General features: G+C 42.7%; 1 protein-coding gene across 10 annotated transcripts in view; it reads right to left on the bottom strand.

Moving 5' to 3' along the window:
* Positions 1–2,467: 2,467 nt before the first annotated feature.
* STK17B (serine/threonine kinase 17b) overlaps positions 2,468–10,919 on the bottom strand; it is an 85,182-nt gene continuing 76,730 nt past the window's right edge. For 9 of the 10 annotated variants that reach the window (XM_056535768.1, XM_056535769.1, XM_056535766.1 and 6 more), the window contains exon 8: positions 2,468–2,805. In XM_056535768.1, the coding sequence (XP_056391743.1) occupies positions 2,547–2,805 (259 nt within the window). In that variant the 3' untranslated portion in view covers positions 2,468–2,546. The remainder of the gene's footprint in view (positions 2,806–10,919) is intronic. The other variant, XR_008847167.1, reaches the window with a different exon arrangement.

The raw sequence follows: 10,919 nt of genomic DNA, 5'->3' as shown, positions 1-10,919 counted from the left end.
GACTTGAAAATGTCTGACCACAGACGGTCCCGATTTGAATAAAACAAAATCCCCAAACCCAGGTATGCAAACCTTTTGTGGCATCATACCAAAGAAAACTGGTGGCTGCAATCGCTGCCAAATAAGTTTCAACTGAGTAAAGTTTCTGAATACTTTTATCAATGTAATGTTTTAGTTTTTCCTTTTCGATAAATTAGCAAAAATTTCTAACATTCTGCCTTCTTATTAGGACCTATTAATTGCAGAATGATGGAGGAAAACATGATTTATTTATTTTTTTAGCACAAGTCCATAGGGCTGGGCGGTATGACCAAATGTGTGTATCACGGTATTTTTTTTTTAACTTTTGGCGGTTCCACGGTATATAACAGTATTTCCTAGCCCCCCCCCCCCCCCCCCCCATATTAATTATCAGCCCACATCCCCATTGGGGTAAATACTCACATAGCACCCACATGCGCTGCCCTCCTCGTCCTGTTTGTTGCTGCCGCCGGCACTGGCACTCTACTGTACGCTGTATCACTATGTCCGGGCTGCAGAAGGTAAACAAAATAAACTAACGCACCTACGTCGGCCTTACGCTGGGGACGGGAACGTCGGACAGCCGTCAGCCTATCACCGGCCGCAGCGATGTTCCGCCTCGGCCGGTTAAAGGCTGAGCCTACTGTCATGTAAGAAGCCGGCTTCTTACATGACAGTGCGCTCAACCTATCACAGGTCGAGGCGGAACATCGCTGCGGCCGGTGATAGGCTGACGGCTGTCAGACGTTCCCATCCCCAGGAAACAAGTGAGGCCGGTACCAGACCAACGGGAGGAGAGTTAAAGTTTATTTTGTTTATTTTTTGCAGCCCGGGCATAGGGATTCCACACAGTATAGAGCTGTGGTCTCCAACCTGCAGACCTCCAGATATTGCAAAACTACAACTCCCAGCATGCTGGGAGTTGTAGTTTTGCAACATCTGGAGGTCCCCAGGTTGGAGACCACTGGACTATAGAGTGTCAGCGCCGGAGGCCGCAACAGACAGGACGAGGAGTGCAGCGCATGCGGGTGACATGTGAGTAGTATCCTGATGGGGACAGCGCTGGGCTGGGCTAATAATTAATTTGGGAGGGGGAGGGGGGGGGGGAGGGGCAGAACAGCGCTCGCAGGTCACATAGGATTAGTTCCCCGATGTGGGGACAGCGCAGCACTGATTCATTCATTCCCAAGGGGGAGGGGCCAAACCGGTATTGCGGTATGGGTTAAAATTCATATCGTGCAGCACAAAAATTTCGGTATTCGGTATGAACGGGAATCCCGCCCAGCCCTACAAGTCCACAACATAAAAATTGAAAAAAATAAATAAATTAAAGGGTCTGAAAATATTTTAAATGCACTTTAAATTACTGTTTGTTAGTCTCAAGCAACTTAGATTATACATTGCACCTCAAAAGATTAACATTTCTTACAAATACCCCGGTTTCAGTTATAGAAAAAAAAAAACAAAAAAACAATTGTTTGGGAGTCCATTTGCATGTACCAACTTTGCTTCCTGAGTTCTGCAGATATTTGTCCAGGAATTGTCCATACACAATTATCTCTTGGAGCTATTAAGAAATTAAGGAATAAAGATTTGATAGTAGCCAGAATCAGAAATGACTGCTCATAAGTATCTGGGAGTATTCCTGTTCTAAAAATGATTGTACACACACACACACACTCCTCTTAAAACCCTTAGCTGCAGCCATAGCAATTCCATTTTTTCCCCCCAATATATGAATTTATTTATTATTTTTTAACATATGGATTTTTTTTTTAAGCACCACCCACTAGAAAAGAATGCCATTAAATGTACTTAACATACAGACATTTCCTGGGATTTTACTTTGATGAAACCCATCTATGGGACACCCATAGATCAGATAAATAAAAGGGTTAAACAGAGTAACAGTCAAATAGCCACAGGCACTACTGTCAAGCACTGCAGTGTAGAGACTGCAGCACTTCATCAAACCCTTCTATCCCTTCATTCAGCTGATCAGGTGGGGACCCATCCTGGTACAAGTTGTGTCACCTCGAAATTTTGTCATCAAATTAACAATGAGCGTACACAAACTTGCACACATTTACCATTTAAGAAGTAGAATGTGTGTGTTCTACAGGATGTGGCGATTTTGATTTCACAATAAAACACACTGTGCCTGATTGAAATCAAATAGGAACATTTTGTCATCAGAATCTCCTAGTAATACAACACCAGGCTATGAGCCTGCTACTTCAACTAAACACATCACAGCATAAGTGTTCATATTTGAGCATACTTTGTTTTGGCAGGTCTCGTTAAATTATCTTTTATTTGAAAAATACTCAAAATATTAGACAGTGTCTATCTTACATTATTTATCTCCCATCATACTTTGCATGACACTGTATGTACTGTAAGTGGACTATGCACCTTAAATAAAGCAGCAAGAACATAGTGCAAATAAGTCTAATAATTTTAGTTAAAAATAATAAAGAATATACAAATATGCATCTTTCAAGTATAAAAAAAAAAAAAAATGCTTAGATGCAGTAGTGCTTGTGATGAGTACTATCCAACCGAAATCTCTTAATGGTTGAAACATTGTCTTCTTGTATATTCTCTTTGTCCTCACCCCGATCCTTGTTCATCCTATTGCACCTACTTTTCAAATTAAAGTCATTTGACCTATTTACATGTTCTTCTGGATGTGAAATGGATAGTCTTTGATGACCATACAAATTTGTTTCTGTTAGCTGAAGCCACGGGTGAGCCAGACAATCTGCAGCGGAGGCTCTGTTCCTGTAAATAGTCATTTGGTAGAATGAACAGACAATTTAACTTTGTGAGCATCAGGTCATGTAAATGGTGAAACCCATTATATTAAAGGGGTAATCCAGTAAAAACCTTTTTTCTTTTAAATCCACTGGTGGCAGAAAGTTAAACATATTTGTAAATTACTTCTATTCAAAAATCTTAATCCTTCCAGTACTTATTAGCTGCTAAATACTACAGAGTAAATTCCTTTCTTTTTGCAACACTGATGACATCAAGAGCACAGTGCTCTCTGCTAACATCTCTGTCCATTTTAGCAACCATGCATAGCAGATGTATGCTAAGGGCAGCATGGTGGCTCAGTGGTTAGCACTGCTGCCTTGCAGTGCTGGGGACTTGGGTTCAAATCCCACTAAGGACAACAATAAATAAAGTGTTATTATTATAATGTGAATTCGGGTAGAAAAACAGACATGGTGCACATCTACAATCTTGTATAATGATCTGATTGCTTCTCAGCATAATATCAAAAACTAACAGGTTGTTAGTATACATTTTTGATCAAAAAGTACAAGCCCACTCGCCACGTCAAGGCCACCTATTTAGAGTGGGTCCCTAACGTCCCTAGCATAAAATGGCGCAGCACCGGGCAGCGACCACCACTGCCGCGACACCAATGCCCACAGGGGGGGGGGGGGGGGGGAACGACCCACCGGCAAAGCGGCCCCAATGCCACTCAAACCAGTCTATGGGCCGCACCCCCTGCAGACACGGCAGCAGCGGACACCGCACAGCACCACATCAGTGTGAACAAGGTGTAATGGCTCACTTACCATGCTCTCCCAGTCAGACTGGGAGGCTGCTAGGAAAGAAATGACCCATGTGTAGCTAACTACTACTTATATAGGGTTGGGCTGAGGGGGTGGGGAAGAGTGCAGCACATGTTAAAAAAAAAAAAGGAGGGGATAGAAATCACAGTGTGAATTCGGGTAGAAAAACAGACATGGTGCACATCTACAATCTTGTATAATGATCTGATTGCTTCTCAGCATAATATCAAAAACTAACAGGTTGTTATTATAATAACATCAGCAGAGAGAACTGTGCTCGTGATGTCATCAGAGAGCATTCCAAAAAGAAAAGAATTTCCTCTGTAGTATTCAGCAGCTAATAAGTACAGGAAGGATTAAGATTTTTTAATAGAAGTAATTTACAAATCTGTTTAACTTTCTGCCACCAGTTGATTTAAAAGAAAAAAGGTTTTCACCGGAGTACCCCTTTAAAGTAGAAATGTAACATTTATGTATCTTGTGTTGCTTTGCTCTTTAATTTATGACTACAGAAAAGTTCATCTAAATGTACACTCAATGAATAAGGGGGAAAAACCAAGAAAACTATTTGTGTGAATGTCATGATGATATAGAGGTGATTACTACAATATTGGAGTAAAAGGAAACATTTATTATGGAAAACTGAAAATAGCACTAGTAGCCTAATGGGCCACTTCTAGCCTAGATATAAGGTAACATACACTTAGCATGGAGGGTTCCACGACAGTGCCATTAACCTCCCCCTGAAAGCTCAACTGACCACAGAAGTGTGGAGAAGAATGAGTTAACAGACAAATTTACTCTATCTGCTCAATATAATTGCTATAGAGTTATTGCCACCCATGTTCATAGCAGGGAAAGCTTGATTAAAAGGACAATGCCAACACAATACACTGCTGATTTAGACTAAAGATACCTAGGAACTTTCTGTCATGACATCGGTCATCCGGCCACAGATTGCCATATTGAGCTCCCTCAACCGTCCTGCAGCCCAGCTAATGTAAGTGAATGGAGACATGACCTGTAAATTGTGCGACCCATCAATCACCAGAAATCTATCCAAGATGAATTTTCAGTCGTGGTCACTTGTGGGTCGCAATATGACCCCATTCATTAAAATTAACTGATGTAGCCTAATTCACAAAGCACAACACAACGATCTTTTGGCAATGCAACCAGTGTCGCAGCCATAGTCACTGTGTAGCCCTCGCCTTAAACTTTGAAATCTGTTCAAATTTCTGTGTTATGTGGTCAATAAAGTCACGGTTTTATAGAAATGCGTAAGATTCAGAAAGTCACTGTCATTTCAAACAACTGCCCTCCATTTGATAGCCTGTGTGATTTCTAACTTATCTGACAATTGCTTTATTTACAAAAAATATTTTACACAAGAGAAAAAGCAAATCTCTTAAGATCATGGGCAGTAGGTGTTTCACTTCCCTGCAAAATGAGGTGCACTGGCTCTAGGCCACCTCTAGCACTAATAGGATTAAAAAAAAAATGTAGTATTTTTGGCAGAAATATTCTGACTTTGTATGGAACATGTCAAAAAATGAATTATACTTTGGATAGAGGATAAGATGTCTAGGGGCAGAGTACCCCTTTAAGTCCAAAATTGGCTGTGTACTTGAGGGGTTAAATAAAGTTTAAATAACCACCCTTTTTTTTTTTTTTTTTCAAACAAATGAGCCCTCATACATTCCAGTATACTGACACACACAAAAAAAAATAAAAAAAAATAAAAAAGGTTATAGTGGTCAGAAGAGGACAATTTTAAAACATAATTTTTGTACAAAGTGTTTACATTTTATAAGTAGTAAAATATAAGTTGAGTATCATTGCAATAGCATGGACTTACAAAATAAAGATATTGGCCCTGATTTGGAGAGGAGTGTAGTTTTCATTGTGGGTTTTGCTTTCTGACAGGTATTTTTCCACAGTATTTACTAATGTTTGTCTAGGTTTTGCACTTTTCCCTGGGTGTATAAGACGACCCCCAACTTTTACAGTTAAAATGTAAATGTAGAGTTTGGGATATACTCGCCATATAAGACTACCCCTCTACCGCAATGTACAGTACCTTGTAGTTCCCCCCCACATTGGGTAGGCAGTATAGTTCCCCCCCACATTGGGTAGGCAGTATAGTTCCCCCCCCACATTGGGTAGGCATTATAGTTCCCCCCCACATTGGGTAGGCATTATAGTTCCCCCCCACATTAGGTTGCCAGTTCCCCCACATTAGGTTGCCAGTTCCCCCACATTAGGTTGCCAGTTCCCCCACATTAGGTTGCCAGTTCCCCCACATTAGGTTGCCAGTTCCCCCACATTAGGTTGCCAGCTCCCCGCTTCCCAACATTAGGTCGGGAGTTCCCCAACATTAGTAGGCAGCTCCCCCACATTAGTAGCAGTTCGCCCCATAATAGTAGGCAGCTCCCCCCCATAAAAGGCAGCTCCCCCCACAGACATACAGCATCAGCCTCCAGCCATATAAAGTGTATGGCTGGTGGCTGTATGTCTGTGTGCTGCCCCCACAGTGTTCCGGTCAACGCTCCTCCGGCCCGGGGTCACATCTACTGCTATGGCCTATGGCCCATAGCAGGAGGTGCCAGTACCGGGGGAGCGGTGACCGGAACACTGAAGATGATAACGCGCCGCCGGTCACTTACCATTCCCTGGCCAAAACGCGTTCTCCTGCGATGATCCTGCGGTCCTCCTGCATCTCTATGGTTGTACGCACGGGACATCACTGACGTACAACCAAAGAGGCGGAGGACCTGAGGATCATCGCAGGAGAACGTGCATTGGCCAGGGAATGGCAAGTGACTGGCGGACACAGGGATGTCCAGGATAGAAATACTTGTTTTTATGTGTCCGGCCCGGCTCTAGTGTGCGGCTGCAGGCGGGGGCCGGCCATAGCAGGTAAAAACTAATACTGTCTACTAAAAACCAGGGGGCCTCCAGCTGTTGTGAAACTCCAACTCCCAGCATGCCCAGACAGCCTTTGCAGGTCCGGGCATGCTGGGAGTTGTAATTTCACTACAGCTTGAGGCCCCCTGGTTTTTAGTATCAGTAATTAGTTTTTACCTGCTATGGCCGGCCCCCGCCGGGAGCCGGGCCGGGCAGATAATCATAAGTATTCCTATGCCGGACCCGGCGTATAAGACGACCCCCGACTTTTCAGAAGAAAATTCGAGGTTAAAAAGTCGTCTTATATGCCAGGATATATGGCATTTTGCTTTTTACAACTGCTCTGAGCTGTGGGGTTTTCCGGAGCTCAAATCCACCACAATTGCTGTAGAAACCTTAGATGTTTTTTTTTTTTTAAATGTTGGGGACACGCCCTTTTCAGCGACCAATGGACAGTTGTTCGGGTTATTGAAATTTTTGGGGGAAATGTGCCAAACTCTAGTGCACAACCCGACAAAAAGGTCTGGTTTACAATAGTAAATCAGGGCCATTGTCCCCAGTGCCCAAAAGTTGCAAAATGGTAGTTTTTTTTATTTTGCCCCACATTTCAATTTTTATTTTACTGTATGTTTGTTGGTAAACTAAGCAATGTCATTACAAAGTAAAATTGGTGGCGCAAAAAACAAGCCCTTCTCTAGGTGTGCAGGTAGAAAATCGTAAGTGGTATGGCTATTAACGCTATGGCGAGGAGAAAAAAAATTTAAGTGCAAAAATGAAAAATCCCAGCATCTTTAACCCCTTAAGGACAGCCCATTTTCACCTTAAGGACACAAGCTTTTTTTGCACATCTTACCACTGTCAATTTAAGCATTAATAACTATGGGATGCTTTTACTTATAAATTTGATTCCGAGATTGTTTTTTCGTGACATTCTACTTTAACAGTGGTAAATTTTTGCAGATACTTTCATCATTTCTTGGTGAAAAATTTCATGAATAACATGAAAACTTTGCGTTTTTTGTAACTTCAAAAGCTCTCTGCTTGTAAGGAAAATAGACATCCCAAATACATTATATATTGATTCACATATACAATATGTCTAGTTTATGTTGGCATCATAAAGTTGACATGGTTTTACTTTTGGAAAACAGAGAGCTTCAAAGTTCAGCAGCAATTTTCCAATTTTTCACAATATAATCAAAATCTGAATTTTTCAGGGACCAGTTCAGTTTTGAAGTGGATTTGAAGGGCTTTCATATTAGACAAACCTAATAAATTACAATATAAAAAAAAACTGCACAAGAGAGCAGGTTTCATCATCATCATCATCATCGACAAAGATTCTTACTGTAAGAGCAGCGAGACTATGGAACACTCCCACAAGATGTTGTGATGTGGGAAGGAATCAATTGGCATCAACCTCATCGATTCTTTTTGCCTTCCTCTGGATCAACACAATAGGGCTTTAGGTTGAACTTTATAGACTCTTGCCTTTTTTTTCATCCTTATTAACTATGTACCTAAAGTTTCCACAGAAAATGTGGTGGATTTGAGCTCTGGAAAACCCCACAGCATGTGAAAAAAAGAGCAAAACTTAGGGAAACATTAGTAAATACAGTGGAAAAATAACTGGGGGTGGGAAAAAACCCCACCAAGAAAACTCCACTCCACTCTTTGTAAATCAGGGCCATTATCTATATTCTTTAGGTCCATACAATTACAAAGATAGCAAATTTGAACAGTTTTTGTTTTAATTTACTACCTAAATATTATATCTTATTGTAGGGGGAAAAAAACAACAACAGTATGCTTAAAATGTCCTCTTCTGACCCCTATAAAACTTTCTTAAATGTTTCCATATATAGGGCTGTAAGGGGGGGGCTCATTTTTTTTCTGATATATGAAGTGACCAAAAATCAGCAATTCCTGACTTGAAGTTTTGCAAAAGCTGGAGTCCCACAGATGTAATCTTGTGCTTGCAGACACTGATCAATGCTGTGTCATAGGAGCCTATAGAACAGCACTGATCAGTGTTATCGGTGCTCCATTACTGCCGAGGCAGCCTGCATTATTGGATTACCAATCAGACAGGACGGATGAGGGTAGGGACCTGCCTGTCTTCAGCTAATCGGGACCCCGCGGATTTTGCTGAGGGTGTCCCAATCAGCTCCACTAAGCTACTTGTTTGCGGCACTTTAGATGCCGGGATCAACTTTGATCGTGGCATCTAAAGGATTAATGCCAGACATCACCCGGAACAGTGATGTTCGCCATTAGCCAGTATAAAGCTAGCTCAGCTACTGAGCTCGCTTCATAAACCCGCCGATTGGCTGCGCCGTATACATTTCGGCGGCCAGTTGTGGAAGGGTTAAGCCATCTCCTCCCAGCACTAGTCACTGCTGGGAGGAGAAACAGTGGGCCACCCAGCACGGGAACAAAGAATACCACCGCAGCTAGGCTCTGCAGCAGTGTTTCATCTGCTTGGCAGCTCCAGTGCAGCTCAGCCCGGCCCCTACAGCACCCAGCCCATTGTTTCTCATAAAAGCACATTTTTTGAAAGGGCAAAATAGTTACATCACAATTTGCAAAAATTGTGATTTGTGAGGAGACATGGATCGTTTATTGTGGAAAATATACTCAGGTAAGCTTGCTTTGAGATATCCATCACTGTCCATTAGTGACAGCCAGAACTTATTCAGTTTCCACAAGGACGCGCCTCTCTCCACAGCTGCAAAAGAAGAGCTAGAGCGAATCTTGTAAAAGGTAGGCATCTTCAATAACATACAGCAGGGTTGTGGAAAGTTCCCGACTCTGCACATTTTGCTTGCAGAGCTCAGAAGAACTGTATGTAAATCCAATGCTGCTGGGACTTTAAGAAAGCAGTGGCCGCAGAGAAGTAGCGCAGTGGGACATGCGGCGCACAGGCATGTCCGGTACTAAGTCATCATTATGCCAAGGCATCAGAAGAGGCAGCAGTGGGACATCTGGAGGACCGGACTACTGAGGAAGAGTCTCGACAGTCTGGCCACAAAGTCCGAATCAGGTATCTGCAGCTTCTGTGCTACACTGCTCCTTCAGTTGGAGGACCTACTGCTTTGAGCTATGGCCCATAGAAGTAGGTCCCGGACCAGATGAGTAACGGAGCACAGAATGGCTGCCAGAGGGGTATCTATCTGTAATCTACAGGGGGCGGGGGGTAGCATCTTTCTTCACAGAGTCTGCTACCAAAAGGAGGAGGTATCTACCTACAGGGGGATTGCTATCTTCAGGGGGGGGGGGCAACTATCTACAGGGTGATTTTTACAAACAGGGGGGGGGGGGGCAAGTATTTACAGGTGCGGCAACACCTATCTACAGTGGGACTGCTACCTAAAGAGTAGCTGCTACCTAAAAGGAGGGAGAGGGCAACTACTTACAGGGGGGTAACTGTGTACCAAGACAAAATGGTTTGTCATAAGTGACAAGTAGATTGTGCTCCCATTTTAGTGCTTTGGACAAGTCGTTTTCGGATTTTGTTTTTAAATTTTCACACCCCTGTACAAGTCCCAAGTGGCAGATCAATACGTGACAGAAGTATAAGCACTAAAACAACAAGAGTATTGTTGGGCATCTGGGACCCTCCACAACCACAAGTCAATGAGGCACATTTCCAGCAAAAGGATACCAAAGGAAGTGGCAGAAGAGACAGAAGGGGAGCCTGAACCACATTTATCCAGACCAGACAGAATCAGGCTTTTATTGAAATCCTTTACCAGAAAGAGAGAAACGCCCTGATGGAAGGCAGTGATTGTTCCCACCTTATGCAAAATAGAGGGTTAAGGCAGGGGGATGTGTATATTGGCAAGCAGAAGCACTACATTATATTTGTGACCGAGGCTACACATTTGTGCTCATGATTACAATGATATGTACTAACATATCGGTCTAAAATTTTGCCCAATGACCGCGACGAAGGCTACGCCTTTAGTGGACAATAAGTCAATCTTGTAGGGAAAAAAAAAAAGTTATAATCGTGAAACCGATGCCCCTACCTTAGCACAATAGCCAAGATAAGGCTCTGACATAAAGACGGAAGTTGAGTGAGTGCGAACTGATTGGCCTAGGATTTGATACCGGGAAACTAAAAGCTGTGGTAGACGTGCCTACTCTAACTGAAACCTGAGTTGGCACTTGAGCAGGATCAGGCTAAACCCAAGCTGATATCTGTTTTTGCATGCTTGCCTAATATCAGGGCGAGAGTGAAAAACTATAACCTATCAGGCCTAATGAAGCTCACCATGTTCCTAATTTTAAGTTGCAAGATGGAAACTGATTAGCAAGATAAGGCACAACCACCACTACCCGACTGACCTTGGCGGTAACAGCCTTGTGTTGACATGTTGCCTGTAGATCCAACAATATCCG

The sequence above is a fragment of the Hyla sarda genome, chromosome 8, assembly GCF_029499605.1.
Source record: "Hyla sarda isolate aHylSar1 chromosome 8, aHylSar1.hap1, whole genome shotgun sequence".
Classification (NCBI taxonomy): Eukaryota; Metazoa; Chordata; class Amphibia; order Anura; family Hylidae; genus Hyla; species Hyla sarda.
Note: the sequence above shows the minus strand (reverse complement) of the source record. Positions and strands in the feature narration are given on the sequence as shown.